This window comes from Helianthus annuus, chromosome 8 (assembly GCF_002127325.2).
Source record: "Helianthus annuus cultivar XRQ/B chromosome 8, HanXRQr2.0-SUNRISE, whole genome shotgun sequence".
NCBI classification, from domain to species: domain Eukaryota; kingdom Viridiplantae; phylum Streptophyta; class Magnoliopsida; order Asterales; family Asteraceae; genus Helianthus; species Helianthus annuus.
This window is the reverse complement of record NC_035440.2, coordinates 95,832,164-95,848,985: the sequence shown is the minus strand read 5'-3', so window position 1 is coordinate 95,848,985 and position 16,822 is coordinate 95,832,164. Positions and strand designations below refer to the sequence as shown.

Below are 16,822 nucleotides of genomic sequence, written 5' to 3'. Positions count from 1 at the left end.
GGTTTTACAATACCGAATACTATGCAACCGTATGTTTTTGTAGAGTGCCCCGTTTGTCAATGTTCTATCATCGTTGACGGTTTGCCAGAGTCTATTAGTTCACTCCCGATCCCATACACGGGCACGGTGTGAGGCTGGTAAGACCTAAATAGCGCTATCAACTAATAACCCGTTCGCCAGGCCCCGGCGACTAATCGGTATTAAGTAGTAGGGACTTGAGTGATAGAGTTTTGTTTAGTATTGCTTGTTGCATCCAATATAAATAGTAATTAACTAAAGGTCCCATATAAAGGGAAGAGAAGTAGGTTTGTATCCCTTACAAAGGGATAGCGTTGTTATAAGTTCCGTTTCCCAAACCACCAGGAACGCATGCTTTAGAAGTTGTGAACTCACCTTGGGTTGCTCGGCAGATTAGTTTACTTGGTCAAGCACGCTGGTCACCACGTCCTAGCATGGTTACCAGTATATGTCAGGTTTGGGTACAGAGATGTCACGTATATTTTACACGTATCTAACACGTAGCATGCATAACACAAAGCATACACATCAATAATTATACACTAAGTCATTGGGCCTGTTCTAATCTTTAAACAGTCAATCCGCACACAGCACAGTAACACAGATACAAGCCCAAACACGTTGTCACATTTGGTGGCCCAATAACCGAGTCGGACAGTCCAGTCGAGACCAGGTGGTCTCGACTCGAGATCATGCGATCTCGAGTCGCAACCTCTGTTCTCGAGTGGTGTGTATATATAGCAGCAGCCTTGGAGGTCTGGAGTTCAGTCTCGAGTCGAGATCATGAGATCTCGAGTCGAGAAGTAGCTAGTCTGGAGTCCCTGATGTCTGCTGCTTGGTCTCGAGTTGTCTCTTTGATGGTCTCGAGTCGAAACCAGGGGTTTCGACTCGCACACCAGATGATGGAATCCTTCTAGAACCTGTCCAACTTGTACTATCCAATAGAATTTCATTTCCATGATCCTATGTGCTAACCAATACAATTTCACCAACATGTTTTCTTGTCTAACACTAATTCAGAATGGATCAAAACACAACATTTCAAATATTCATATCATATTCTTATTGTTCATCTTTTAGGGTTTTTATCATAAACACTTGATTATTCAAATAAGCATACATCATCTACCCAATATTTATTCATATTTTGGTTTATCTCATCATTCAAACACATGTAACTATTTCATTACCTACATTTAATCCTCATATAGACAATGTTATCAAACAAGTGTTTTAACCCTAATCATGTGAGATCCATAATACATCCTACTACATATATGAAAGCGACTCATATTATCATTCAAATGTGTTCATTATTCATGTCCAAACATGTTTATGATCATCAAGGAAATATCTTTACCACTCAACAATATCCATTAAATTAAACACTCTCATCATACTTAAATAATAGCTACAATGCACATTATTACATAATCAACACTTTAATCATGCATATACATGTGTTTGCAAGGAAACACTAACCGGTTCAAGTATGGGTACAAGGGTGTGAAGTAGTGAAGAATGAAGCTTCCAATTGGTGTGCACAGGCTGATCCGAGAATCCCTTGTGGTTGCCGGTTTGATCCGAGAAGGGAGGAGAGAGGTTGTGTTGTTAGGGTTTTGTTGAGAGGATGAAGGAGAGTGTGTGAGAGTGAGTGTGAGGGAATGTTTGGGGATTTGAGTGTCCAAAATAGGAAGGTGTCGGCTAATGAGGGGGCTTTATACTCGTTCCAAGGTGCACCCTAAAGGGATTCCGAGTGGGCTCAAAGGGAGAGGTGCGGCCCAAACGGCCCAACTGGTTTGGTTCACTCGAGACCAGATGGTCTTGAGTCGGGTCCGTTGTGGTCTCGGTTCACAATTATACATACATATATATATATAATACACATACTTAATACAAGGATCACATAACTCGTCAAGATAATTCACGAACTTTCATTTAATAATATAAGAACACCAAATGCTAATACAAGAAGGTTGCTCGGGAAAACCCAAAGTGTCACATTATCCCCAAGTTTTAATAACTTTCGTCCCGAAAGTTAAGGCAGTCACTGTCAAGCTAGTGTGAGTGAGAATGTTTCAACGGGGTGTCACATCATCCCCCCGTTAGTTTGGAATTTCGTCCAAAAATTCGGTTGTAGCTTCAGTGGGAGTTTCGTTAGGGAATAACTGAGGATATTTGCGTTTCATTTGGTCTTCACTTTCCCAGGTGAACTCTGGGCCACAGCGTGAGTTCCAACGAACTCGTACGATAGATATCTGGCTACGTTTGAGGGTTTTGATTTCTCGATCCGTGATCTCAATCAGTTCCTCTACAAAGTGTAGCTGTTCGTCAAAAGTGAGTTCCTTGAAAGGAATTATGAGTGTTTCATCTGACAGACACTTCTTCAAATTAGACACGTGAAAGACGTTGTGCACCGCACTCAGCTCTTCAGGCAGATTCAAATTATAAGCAACCTTACCAATCTTCTCGGTAATTTCGAATGGTCCGACATATCGCGGATTAAGCTTGCCCCGTTTACCAAAACGGACCACACCCTTCCAGGATGAGACTTTAAGTAGAACCCAGTCGCCGACCTGGAATTCTAGCGGTTTCCTACGTTTGTCAGCGTAACTTTTCTGACGGTCACGAGCTGCCGCCATGCGTTGTCTGATCTGGACAATCCTTTCCGCAGTCTCGACTATGAGTTCTGGGCCAGTAATTTGGCTTTCGCCAACTTCCGCCCAACATAGAGGTAATCGGCATTTACGACCGTACAATGCCTCAAAGGGTGCTACCTGAATGCTGGTGTGGTAGTTGTTGTTATAGGAAAACTCTACCAACGGTAAATGTCGTTCCCACCCGTTTCCAAAATCAATAACACACGCTCTCAGCATGTACGTTCCGTTTGTCCATCTGTCTGTGGGTGGTAAGCACTGCTCATATCCAAACGTGAGCCAAAAGATCTGTGCGTAGCTTGCCATAATTCGGATGTAAAGCATGGGTCACGATCAGATATGATAGAGATTGGCACTCCATGCCTAGCAACTATTTCCTTCAAGTAGATGGCAGTGAGCTTTGAATACTTATCTGTTTCCTTGATCGCGAGGAAGTGTGTTGACTTGGTTAGGCGGTCCACGATGACCCAAATGGTATCGTTCCCGATTTGAGATCTTGGTAAGCCTGTGACGAAATCCATGGAAATTTTCTCCCATTTCCATTTTGGCAGTTCCGGTTGTTGCAACAAGCCTGACGGCTTCTAGTATTCGACCTTGGCAGTTCCGGTTGTTGCACTTGCTAACGTAGGTGGCTATGCTGGCCTTTATACCAGGCCACCAATATGTAGTCTTGAGATCGTGGTACATCTTATCCGAACCAGGATGTATCGAGTAACGAGATTTGTGTGCTTCGTCCATCACAAGTTCACGTAGATCTCCATAGAGTGGAACCCAAATGCGCCCTGTCACATAGTAAGCGCCGTCTTCCTTTTGTTCTAAACGTTTCCTCGATCCTCGCAGGGACTCAGCCCTGATGTTCTCTGGTTTCAATGCTTCGACCTGAGCACCTCGTATCTGAGTAGGGAGGTTAGACTGGATGGTAAGTTGTAACGCTCGCACACGCTTAGGTGTAGTGTCCTTTCGACTGAGTGCGTCTGCCACGACATTGGCTTTGCCCGGATGGTACTTGATTGCGCATTCGTAATCATTCAAGAGTTCAACCCATCGACTTTGTCGCATGTTTAACTCCTTTTTCTTGAAGATATGTTCGAGACTCCTGTGATCGGTGTAAATGGTGCACCTGGTACCGTACAGGTAACGTCTCCATATCTTAAGAGCAAAAACCACTGCTCCCAATTCCAAGTCGTGCGTAGTGTAGTTCCTCTCGTGAGTCTTACGTTGTCGAGAAGCGTAAGCAATAACTTTCTCGTGTTGCATTAACACGCAACCGAGCCCATGAATAGACGCATCGCAGTAAACCACAAAGTCGTCGGTACCTTCAAGTAACGAGAGAATAGGAGCACTACAGAGGTTATCCTTTAGCTTCTGAAAAGCAGACTCCTAAGCATCATTCCATTTGTAAGCAATACCCTTCTGGGTGAGAGTCGTGAGGGGTTGAACGATCTTTGAAAATCCCTTGATGAATCTACGATAGTATCCCGCCAATCCCAAGAATTGGCGAACTTCGGTCGGAGTCTTAGGGGTAGGCCAATTCTTTATAGAGTCGATCTTAGCTGGATCGACGTGCATTCCGTCCTCATTAACCACGTGCCCAAGGAAGTGGACTTCTCGAAGCCAGAAGTCGCATTTCGAGAACTTGGCGTACAGTTGTTCATTGCGAAGGAGTTCGAGAATAAGACGCAGGTGTTGTTCATGCTCCTCTCGACTTTTCGAGTAGATCAGGATGTCGTCGATAAACACAATCACGAACTTGTCGAGGTAGGGTTTGTACACTCGGTTCATGAGATCCATGAAAACCGCAGGCGCGTTAGTCATTCCAAAAGGCATGACGAGGAACTCGTAATGACCATAACGAGTTCTGAACGCAGTTTTGGAGATGTCTTCATTACGGACTCTCAGCTGATGATAACCGGATCGCAGGTCAATCTTAGAGTAGTAGCTCGATCCTTGCAACTGATCGAATAGATCGTCGATACGAGAGAGTGGGTAACGGTTCTTGATGGTAACCTTATTCAGCTCACGGTAGTCGATGCTCATACGGAATGTTCCATCCTTCTTTTTGACAAAGAGCACTGGTGCTCCCCAGGGCGACGAACTAGGACGGATAAATCCTTTATCCAATAGTTCTTGTAGTTGCGTAGAAAGTTCCTTCGGTTCTGCGGGGGCTAATCGATAAGGCGCACGAGCTATAGGTGCTGCTCCAGGAGCTAGCTCGATTTGGAATTCGACCTGATGGTGAGGAGGGAGTCCAGGTAGTTCTTTTACAGCCCTAATTGTAGGATTTTTAGTTGTTGGTGGTTATAAGTAGTTTTCAATTTGTCAATATATATTTAATATAATATATAAAAAAATTATATATATAGAGGCCGGTGATTGTACAAAATGCATTAACGTACGAAGCGTACGAAATTCAGTATCAACGTGCGAATAAAGCTTTATAACATGCCAGTTTGGTTTTTTGAACCAACATGCGATTTTTTTATTAACAAGCGAAATTTTTTTATAAACATGCGATTTGCTTTGTTTTTTCTTTTGAACATGCGATCTTCAAATTTTTACAACATGCGACCTTTGTTATAAAATACGAATTTGTCATTGCGTACGCTTCGTATGTTAAGGCAAAATATACCATACACTTTAAAAAAAAAAGATAGTATATAAAGTACATAAAGTTTACTATGGTATAATAACTATTTAATGTGACATTAAAACTTATATTATTTATTTATATATGAGAACCATTCTTGAATATATGAACAAAAATTAAAGGAATCTTTAGTGATAATAAAATTTTTATTGCTTTGAAGATGCAACATATAATTTTTGCACAGCTGATATATATTGATTATTTTCTTTATTAATGAGTCACGTTAAACGTTTAGATAAAGGGTTAGTCACGTTAAACGGTTCAAAAGGATTCATGGTCATATGGGTTATATATGAAACAGGATGAGGAGAGGCCTCAAAGTGTGAGAATGGTGAGAACGATTCTCAGCCACAAGATCTTAGTGGTTTGTGACTGAGATTGATGCGGTGGCATTTTTGTAAATAATAGGGGCCTTGGAACTAACAGGAGGGGTAAAATAGGAAGATCCAAACAAAGGTGTACATGCTAATCACATGTCATTTTCCCCCATCATATTTAAACGACAATAACTTTTTTATATGTGCTTATTTTTCGAAAAAAAATACACCATAAAACTCAGCGTTTTTTTATCTTTCCAACGAGTATACTATTGATATACTTTTTGAAAGAAAATTAGCTGTGTTTTATGGAGTTTTTATGAACTATGTGTTTTATGGCGTTTTAGACTATGTATTTTCATGACGTTTTCCTGAACTATGTGTTTTTATGGCGTTTTAACTAGTTATTTTCATGACGTTTTTCTGAACCGAGTGTTTTATGGCGTTTTCAACTGAGTTTTTTCATGGCGTTTTTCTGAACTAGGTGTTTTATGGTGTTTTAACTGGGTATTTTCACGGCGTTTTTCTGAATTGGGTGTTTTTATGGTGTTTTATATGAAGACCCAGTTTCTGTGAGTGGGTTTTTGACAATATTACCCCTTAGTGTGATTTAGCATCAATGTCACATGTCACCACCAAAATCGTTCTCACCGTTCTCTCTAAATCCTGACTCTTTATATATATATATATATATATATATATATATATATATAGGGTGAGGTTCCTCTACAAAGTGTGTTTTTTCTACAAAGTGTAGGAAGTATTTTGTGCCATTAGATGTGTTTGATCAATGATTGAGATTAGTTGGGTGGCATTTTTATAATATTTGTGTTTTAATTATTGATTCATTTAATAGGCGAGGGGCATTGTAGTCATTAATGGTGTTTTAAATAAAGAAACTATCATCAGTTCCTTTATTCTAGCTATTTCTTGATTAATTAACCACCAATCTCTAAAATCATGGATTTAGACATCAACATGATTCAAGAACATTCAAACAATAGATAACCAGTGTTGCAAAAGTCGGATTCCTCGGCCGAGTACTCGGCGAGTACTCGGTCCTCGGACCTCCACCTTGGCGACTTCCTCCTAGGCGGTCTCAACTAGTCGGCCTCGGGAGTACTCGGTCCTAGTCAGCGCCTAGTCGGCCTAGTCGGAGCCTAGTCGGCCTAGTCGGAGCCTAGTCGGCCTAGTCGGTCTAGGCGGTCAACGTGGTTTGTTGACTTTTAATCGGTCAAACTCGGTCAAAATCGGCCTACTCGGCCTTGTACTCGGACTACTCGGCCTTGTACTCAGACTAGTCGGACTTGTATTCAGAATATTTGAACTTTAAACATGTTTCATTTTAAATTATACCCAGTTGACATGAATTATGCTTATTTTAACACATAAATAATATATAACAATTAATTTTCTTTATATTTACCATGTCCGCGTACTCCCCGAGTACTCTCCGAGTACTCCGATTACTCCCAACTCCCCAGCCGGCCGACTAGGGACCGCCTAGCGACTTTTACAACACTGTAGATAACAATAACACTATAATTTATTCCAAAATAATGTTCATACGTTTTTTTTACGATCTAATCTGTTTATACTAATGTGATACAGAATGCAAGCTTTTATAATGGTGTGTTATACATAATCTAAGTTGTTTATATTGGTGTGTTATACTGGAGATCGAAACTGTTTATACTGGTGTGTTATACGGAATCTAAGTTGTTTATACTAGTTTGTTATACTAGCGATCGAAGTTGTTTATACTGGTGTGTTATACGGAATCTAAGTTGTTTATACTTGTGGGTTATATGAAATGTAAGGTGTTTATACTGGTGTGTTATACGGAATGTAAGTTATTTAAATTGGTGTATTATACAGAATCTAAACTATTTATATTAGTGTGTTATACGGAAATGTAAGTTGTTTACACATGTAACTAATAAAACACAACGTGAATAAACTAATAACTGCTAAAACACAACATCAAGAATTTGTTCATGAGTGATCGCATGCATGTTAATTTGTTCTGTATACATTCTTTGTATTATAAGTAACTGACAATTTTGAATTCTTAAAAAGATATGTTGTTTCCTTAAAAAATTCCTTATTTTGTTTAAGAAATAAATCTTCCATAAATAAGTTAATTATTCAATTACCTTTATGCCCTTTAATATAAAATCTCTAAATGTCACATGTCACCCTTAGAACACTTCCTACACTTTGTAGAAAAATAGATTTTGTAGCCAACTCCCACCCTATATATATATATATATATATATATATATAGGGGATCGCTAAAATGAAAACCACATCTAGTTGTAAAAACCATGAGAACCACTTTATGGCCCTTAGATCAACTAGATGGATGGATGTGATTAAAAGTAGTTAATATTAATATTAAAAGTTTTTGTCTTATTATGTCTTTAATATTATAATCCAAAAGGGTATTTAAGTGAAATAACTCTATTTTGTCTTTTTAGATATATTAATTTTAAATTACCTTTTTTGTCCTATTCATTAATTACTTTTTATTTTTTAAACATAATTTCTTTATTAAAAACATTTTTAAATTCAGATTTTTTTTAAAAGATTTTTATAGTTTTTACAATTTAAGTTTTACGTTAAACTTTTTAGGTTTTTTTGACGCGCTGTTTTTAACGCGCCGTTTTTTTTTACGCGCCGTTTTTCAAGCGTAACGCGCCGTTTTAACGCTGTTTTTTAACGCCGTTTTTTAACGTTCCGTTTTTAACGCCGTTTTTTACGCGCCGTTTTTCCCGCGCCGTTTTTTACGCGCCGTTTTTTTAAGACGTCGTTTTTCTCAATCGGCATTTTTTTAACACGCCGTTTCTTACGCGCCGTTTTTAACGCCGTTTTTTACGCGCCGTTTTTTACCGCTGTTTTTTAACGCCGTTTTTTAACACGCCGTTTTTACGCGCCTTTTTTTCACGCCGTTTTTTATGCGCCGTCTTTCACGCGCCGTTTTTTAAAGGCGTCGTTTTTCTCAATCGGCGTTTTTTTAACGCGCCGTTTTTTAACGCCGTTTTTTACGCGCCGTTTTTTTAAGTCATCGTTTTTCTCAATCGTCGTTTTTTTAACGCGCGGTTTTTTACACGTTTTTTACGCGCCGTTTTTCCGAAGTTTTTTTAACACGCGGTTTTTTAAACGTTTTTTACTCGCCGTTTTACGTAAAACTTTTTACGTTTTACGTAAAACTTTTTACATTTTACGTTAAAAATTTAAACTTTTTACGTTTTACGTAAAAGTTTTTACGTTTTACGTTAAAATTTTCACGTTTTACGTTAAACTTTTCACGTTTTACGTAAAACTTTTTACGTTTTACGTAAAACTTTTTACGTTTTACGTAAAACTTACGAAAAAGTTTACGTAAAACTTACGAAAAAAAATTTACGAAAAACTTACAGAAAAACTTTTTACGTTTTACGTTTTACGTAAAACTTACGAAAAAAATTACACACTTTTTAAGCTTCACGTTTTTACGTTTTACGATAAAAAGTTTACGGTTTACGTTAACAAGTTTACGGTTTAATTTTTTTTACAAAAACGTTTTTACGCACCGGTTTTTTACGTTAACGTTTTTTTACGTTTTACGCGCCGGTTTTTTACGTTAACGTTTTTTTACGTTTTACGCGCCGGTTTTTTACGTTAACATTTTTTACGTTTTACGTTTCTACGTTTTACGTTTTTACGTTTTACATTTTTTATGTTTTACGTTTTACGTTTAACGTTTTACGCGCCGGTTTTTTTACGTTAACATTTTTTACGTTTTTACGTTTTATATTACGTTTTACGCGCCAGTTTTTTTACGTTAACATTTTTTACGTTTTTACGTTTTACGTTAAACATTTTACTTTTTACGTTTTACGTTAAACTTTTTACGTTTCTACGTTTTACGTTTTACGTTTTACCTTACATTTATTTAAAAAAAATGCCTTGAATTCCAATAGGCGTCGTTTTTATAGCAAAATACGTTTCAATTGTCGGGTTTTAGAAAAACGGACAGAGGTTCCTTTGTTTTTGGTCGATCCCGACAAATGAGTGTGGATATATTTTTGAAGATTCAACAATATTTCAATTGATTCAATCAATATATAATAAATTTTCGACAAACTAAAACATAGATAAACACTAGAGGTATCGGTCGAGCTCGATTCGCGTAGTCTACAACTAAAATTTCTATCAAAAATGCCAAACGTAACAAGTTACTAAAGTATCGGTTCGAGCTCGATACGCGTTAACTAAATAAAATCTAAACTAACGTAATAATAACTCGCTACCGAACAACAAGACCCGAACCGAGACCGAGCCGATGCTTGACCCGAACAACTCTGAATCTGACCCGGTTTGACTGAGCCGCCGACCTGAAGCTTCCGAACCGGGTTGAACCAAACCCGCACCCACTGACCCGAAACTCGACCCACAACTGACCCGAACAAAAACTCGAACCATACTTGAGTCTGGCCCGAAACAATCACATTCCACCACCAGATTTCTGTCATCGACAATAAACCCAACAAGACGAAAACATTAAATGTTAATAATAAAAACATGAGAGTTAATCAAGAAAAAAAACCATCAAGACTAACACATAAAAGTGTTATTAAAAACATGACAGTTAATCAAGAAAAATTTGCCATGATTTTGGAATAAAGGGCATGTGTTTAAGGCTGCAATCAAGATTTTCTCAAAAAAACGGATTAATTTGATTCATGTATTCATTGTGAACCATGAAACATAACTACTCTGTCACAGAAAACAAAAATCAACAGCATTTGAATTAAAAAAAAGTAGAACTAACAGAAGAAATAAGTGAGGATGATTACCGGACTGATACTTGTTGTCGTCGCTGACCGGATCGGAGCTCCGACGTACCCCTACCTTTACGGTCATCGTCCAAACACCACCACCTCCTCTCTCATCGCTGACCGGATCGGAGCTCCGCCGTCTTTCTCTCTCTCTCTCCGATCTCCTTCTCTGGTTCCCCTTCTCTCTCATCGAAGGAATGGTGGCCATGGCGGTTCATTTTCAGGCGATGGTGGCCGGACACCACCGCGGCTGTTGCAAAGAATCCCACCAACCACCGCCCCACCATCGTGTTCCGCCTCTGCACAACTCCCACCAACCACTTCCCACACCACCGTCTTCCAACCAACCACCTCGCACACCCGACTTCCGCCACCGACCAACCACCTCATTTGTGGTTTCTTGAAGATGATTACTTCAAAGATGAAGCTGGTGAACAATTTCAAGATATAGAGAGATGAAAGATGAGGGGATTCAAGAGAAGGAGAGAGATGATAGATTTTCAAGAGAGAGAAAGTTGTGATGTTTTAAAGCATACTGACAACGAAAGATGACAGACAAAGACATATATGGCAGAGGATGGAAATGACTATAATACCCTTTAGATTTTAAAATAGTCATGCATATGTGTCATTGTCTGATTGGTTGAGAATGGTTCTCGTGGTTCTTACAACTGGAGATGGTTTTCATTTTAGCGCTCCCCTATATATCTATATCTATACTACTTTAATAAGCATATAGGGAGGACAAGAATAGTCATTTGCCATTGTACAACCATTTCAAGCACATTATACAACCATTTCAAGCATAAATGTATTGAAAATCTAAAGCACAAAAAATCATTGGGCGGCAAAACAAACTTTGGGCGGCCAGATCTGGATTCAATTTTTGAATCCCTTTACTCATCCCCATCCAAGACACTTTTATTATACGCCAGAAGATCTGTTCCTATTGTTTCTTCTTTCCAGAGAAACCCTAAAACACAAACCTCACAACCATCTCCAAAAAGATACCGATGAACTCATTCACCATCTCCACAACCCTAAACCATATTCCCCCTTTCTTCAAGGCCTTGTTTCCGAACCCCACGCTTCGAATCGAGACCTGGAGTCTGATATTCAAGAGCTTGATGACAACGAAGAAGATGATGATGAGAACCGGAAGTCGCAACTATCTAAACCGGAAGATCACAACAATGAGGAGTGGGATATTCGAACTTCTGTTGGTATAGATTGCACTCTTGATAACGAGGTATTACCTAATTTACATATTATGTTAATTTGGTATCGATTCGGTTTAGGGTTTCTGTTACAGTTTGATTGCTAAGATGATAACATGATTTTCAGTTAGGGTTTCTGTTACTTTTTCGTTTTTTAACTCAATTCGTTTTTGTAGAACTCATATCACCAGATCCGGTTTCAGTGACACTCTTTTCGTTTTTGGGAGTAAAGAACAAGCAGATCCGGTATCCTATATGTTTGTAGAACTCATATCACCCCTGTATGTATCTTGTATTTTTGTAGATCTAGGGTTTCTTCGTATTTTTCAGATCTGTAAAGTGATGATTTGTGTTATCACAGGATGAAGATCTAGGAACTACAAATCACTGCAGAACTTGATTTCGTTTTCCTGTTGGAGCACCATTACGTGGGATTAACTACAAATCAGCTTAAGGTAACATCATATTCATGAAATTACAGTTTTTCTGTAATGATAATATCATATGTATCTCATTCGTTAATCTGTTAAATTGTCGCATCTTGATATGCAGACATATGATAAGTCCAGTGGTGAGGGCCCAGATGGAGCAACGAAACAAATACAGAACCTGGATAACGTAAGGATAATAGTGTACTTTTCTTTTATGTGTAAGTGTTTAAAATGGCTGATAAGTTATAAAGCTACTCTGCCTTTGGAACCTGGTCTGGCCTTCAAATTGACACTTCATAGTGCTTGAACTTGTTTTTAGCAGCTGTTAATGTCTTGAAAGTTGAAAATCATAGAAGTTTTTTTGGTTATTCTTACATGAATAAACATAATGGAATCTGTGCAGGAGCTTTATTTGGAGGTCGGTGATCTGGATACGTATTCTATAAATTATGATAGAAGTGGGACACCAAAGGTATCTTTTAAAGTTTTGGTTTTTCAGTTGGAGATGATTCTGTTATATATTTGTGTTCTGAATCTTTTTGAATCTTTTTTTGGGGTTAGGGATTGACTGAGGTTACTATATTCTAATGAGAGCTAGCAATTACGGGGTATTAGATTTGATTTCAAAAGCTATTTGTTATAAAGAGAGCTAGCAGTTACGGGGTAAATAATTTGAGAATAAACTACAGTTAAAAAGTTAAAAACTGATTTTTTTAAAAAAAAATATTATACCTATACGCTGTGCTTAGGCCTTAGCACTGCGTATACGTGGTGAGTTGCTGAGTATAACATGAAATGTGGGAGTCCATAACCAAATGACCCTAAACCTATACGCTGCGCTTAGGCATTAGCGCTCTATATTGGGGTTGGGTTGCTGAGCATATGTTCCGTACTCCCCCATCCTCCTCAAATACGCATCAAACACAACACACACTAAAATACAAACACACACTGTATATAAGGGTTTCACACAGGGTTTATCGCGTTGTAATTAAAATATGCGTCTACTAGCTGTGTTGAGTTTTATTTAAGATGCTCTTCCACTTCAGAACTCAAATTATCGATGAACGAAAATTTTTCGGACATATTAGGTTCAGAGATCGATGAAGGCTATCTATTTGATGCCACGTATACTTTGTAAATAGTTTACACGTTCAGTTTAGTAAATGCTTCTTAATATGCTTATTTGTTTTTGCAGTGTTGTGATCATCCATATCTTGTGGAGCATACATTGAGAAATTCTTCAAAAAAAGCTTTATTGATTGATGATCTACTGGCTGCTGAAATCAGTATCAGTGGCAAACTGCAAGTTCTCGACAAGTTGCTACTAGCGATTAAAGGATGCGAGTTAAGAGCACTTGTACTGTTTCAGGTAACTAAAAAGTAATTTTACTTTAGTTTATACTATCAACTGGACATTTGTTAGATGATCTCTACCATTGGGGCTGTTGTACATGGGAGGTTTCTATGTATTATTGACTCCAATTTGTATTGTTTCAATGGCAAATAAAAGGGAGTTAACTGATAGTCTTGAAGGATTGGCTTTCTTATTGTTTGATCAGGTAAACTATTTATTTGCTGAAACTTGATTAAGCACTGTAAAGAGTTAAAATAAGCTAGCTTTTGTATGTTCTTTGCAGTGCTTTAATATGTTTAAAAAACGCTCCATACATACAAAGAAGGCCTCTTGTAACGCCCACCCCCCAGGGTGGTTGCTTTTCAACTGGAGTAAGTTTCCTATATATATATATATACTATATATAATAATAATATGTATATTCAAAGGGTATGATTGGTCATTGCTGTTATGTCTTTTCCTACAGGTGAACATGTAATTGATGAAATTTATGTAAAGATGATGAAGTTAAAGTAGCCAATGCTGATGTAATAGAGTATAGACGCGTAAGGAATACAAGTTAACGAGTCATGATGCAGTCGATTATTATATCTTAGTGGCTAAACTTTCGCCTTCTCCTTTGTTTTTAATGTACAGGCCGATTTGTAAGGCGGGATCACTAGATCCTAAAAAGGCAAACGGGAAAATATTAGTGCGTCTTCGGGGAGATAATGACCGGGTTGACAAAGATCAAGAAGCAGCTTTGGCTGGGGTAGTTGGAATGATTCTTTCTAATAATGATGCTTCTGGGAACGAGATTATCACAGAGATTCTCATCATTTAAGGGACCTAACACTAACATCATCACCCAAGAGATTCTCAAGGTTCTTATTACATAACTATGTAGTGTTAATACTGCAGAAAACAAATTGAGTTTCTGAAATTTCATGAAAAAGTCTCTCTACCTTTTTATGCTCTCAATTTGCTAAGATTCAACTACTTAAAAGTTAAACCTCATTTTTGTCATGATATACACGTAATATATGCCGATGGAGCACCAAGATCCAAAAGGAAGACCGAACGAGTTGAAAGACACAGGTAAACCTTTTCCGGGATGCTCATATCGCTATCTATGGTCGACTCACACACCCACACACCCATATATGATTGTGCATCATTGTGTTCTTCTTGTTGTTTTTGAAGTTTGAACGGGATTAGGTCAAAGGGTAAAAAATTGTGCTAAGTTTATTTCCAATGTGTACGACCTAAATCGTTCTTCGAATATTCAGATTCTTACTGTACTAATATTGGTTTTGTAATTATAACCATCAGTTTATTCGTAATAAATGGGGGAAAATGTTTGCATTTGGTTGAAGTATTTGTACAACCTTTTTATTGACTATTAATTGATAATAGTACAATAAAGAAAGTTTCACTTAACTGAAATCCCAAATCTCTACTCATGAGCCAATTTAAAAGTTTTTTGTTTGAATTTGGTATTAAATGTTTTGGGAACAATAAGAGTTCTTTTGAGAAAAGTAGCAAGCTTTCGATTTTAAAGTATTGGGTTTGTAAACTTGTTGGCATTCTAAACTTGGTGATTATAATTGAAACAATGTTTGGAGATTTGGGATGATCCCATAAGTGGAATTACAGCTGTGTTGGTTCATTCATGGCCCTAAAAAGAAAAGTAAGGCAAATATTAACGGCTATTTGGTGTATTTGGAGGATGCGAAACGACTTGGTGTTTAACAGGAAGTTGCCCCCATTACCTAATGTTGTTGAAGGTATTACAACTTTGTGGCTCCTGCGGATTAAAAATCAAGCTAAAGAGTTTTCTATTACCTCGAGGCAAAGGAGAGCGTTCAATGTTTTAAATGTTTAGAACGACATCCTGAGGTGGTTTGGTCCGGTTTGTTTCATTGTTTCTGTTGGTGGCTTTGTGTATTGCCTAACATCCTGTTAGGCCTATGTACAATTTTGTTCTCATAAAATATTTTTGAGTTGGTCGATTAAAAAAAGGTGCCACCCATGTTGCTTTGAATGTGGTTAAATACTTCATGGCAATAGAATACTTTCAGCTCTAAGCTATTTAGGGGGTGTTTAGATATGTTTTTGAAAGTAATTACTTTATAGATAGTAATTTCTGTCTAAATGAAAATGAACCATCATTGTTCAGTAGTTTCATCGGTGCTTGAAAATGAACCATCCATGACTATGAAGTGTTTGCTTTTATGGTAGATAAACCAAAGGTTGTGGGCTCGCATTTGGTAAAAGATAATAATAATAATACAAAAAGGTTTTTCTTATTTTGTGTTTTTTTCACATACATAAGATTTATTTATTATTGCACTTAAAAGATAGATGTTTAACTATGATTAGTTGTCAAAATATTTAACTTCTATTATTTTGACCTATTCAACCCGTGTAATATATGGACTACAACCTCTACACATTGAGTGTTATTTTGTATGTTTATAGGCTGTATGGGTTGAGTAAAGCAATGCATTTTATGGATAAGTTAATATTTCAAATATGGGGTCAAAGTTGCCCAAACTTACGGAGAAGATTGGTGGTGGCGATAGATTATTCTTTTCATATTATTGGGTTGGTTTGCATATGGTTTTTTTTTAACTTTTACACAAAGGGTTTTTCATTCCATATCGGTTGTTGAGAATCATTGAGTTGAATTTTGTAGTGGTTATTAATTATAAACTATAGGTCCATATCCGATGAGACAATTCTACTTGGTTTTCTTTTTAATACATTTATATATAAAATTGCACCTTTCGTCGCTGTTGAACTTCAATAATTACATTGAAATACCTACGTACGTCATGTTATTGATGGCCGTGTTGTTATGGTTAGAAATATACGTGGCTAAATGGGTTCGGTTGGGTAACGGGTTAGAGGGTTATATCTCCATTTCATATACTTATATTTTCATTTCACGTATTTATCCCTCAATTTCATATGTTTATAAGCAAAACTTTTAGCATAAGTTTGGTTTTTGCAATTAACAAAAATTAAATGAACCAAATAAAAAACCGTCAATCTAACCGAATAAACCGAAATGATTAACCGAAAACAGATTTGTTAATAAAATAGACTAACTGATTGGTTTGGTTTCGGCTTCAGTTGAGGATAATAACCGAACCGACCGAACCATGCACAACACAATGAAATGGATTACTCGATTACTTCGCTTTTGATATACATCTCTCAAAATGATGCTACAATAAATATTAAAGAATAAGAAAACTACAAGAAACGAGTATCACAATGGATAATAATAAAGCATGACATAACAACATACTCAAAGTTTTATATAAAATATTATACTTTTTAACCTTTTTCTCTTAAAAAATATTATGCT

At 37.3% G+C, this 16,822-nt stretch overlaps 1 protein-coding gene and 1 long non-coding RNA gene across 4 annotated transcripts; one reads left to right on the top strand and one right to left on the bottom strand.

The window, feature by feature from the left end:
• Positions 1 to 9,716: 9,716 nt before the first annotated feature.
• On the bottom strand, positions 9,717 to 11,099 carry LOC110871347. Its single transcript, XM_022120154.1, has 2 exons — positions 10,481 to 11,099; positions 9,717 to 10,149 (listed from the first exon to the last, which is right to left on the bottom strand). Exons 1-2 carry the CDS (start codon positions 10,668 to 10,670, stop codon positions 9,896 to 9,898), a joined length of 444 nt encoding a protein of 147 aa, XP_021975846.1. The 5' UTR covers positions 10,671 to 11,099; the 3' UTR covers positions 9,717 to 9,895.
• A 200-nt stretch (positions 11,100 to 11,299) lies between these two features.
• Positions 11,300 to 15,632, top strand: LOC110871346. 3 transcript variants are annotated; one of them, XR_004864218.1, is made up of 11 exons: positions 11,300 to 11,711; positions 11,856 to 11,960; positions 12,041 to 12,134; positions 12,232 to 12,297; positions 12,514 to 12,582; positions 13,309 to 13,482; positions 13,537 to 13,672; positions 13,751 to 13,838; positions 13,934 to 14,012; positions 14,104 to 14,544; positions 15,234 to 15,632. It is a non-coding gene; the product is annotated as an uncharacterized LOC110871346 (long non-coding RNA). The 3 variants fall into 3 exon arrangements; XR_004864217.1 differs by having other exon boundaries at positions 15,175 to 15,632; XR_002553667.2 differs by lacking the exon at positions 15,234 to 15,632 and having other exon boundaries at positions 14,104 to 14,789.
• Positions 15,633 to 16,822: the final 1,190 nt, after the last annotated feature.

What these genes read in the sequence shown, in the direction of transcription:
- LOC110871347 (XM_022120154.1), bottom strand. Translation starts at nt 10,670, where the DNA reads ATGGCCACCATTCCTTCGATGAGAGAGAAGGGGAACCAGAGAAGGAGA. An exon ending in CGACAACAAGTATCAGTCCG is followed by an intron (nt 10,150 to 10,480) that starts GTAATCATCCTC and finishes TGTCGATGACAG; the next exon opens with AAATCTGGTGGTGGAATGTG.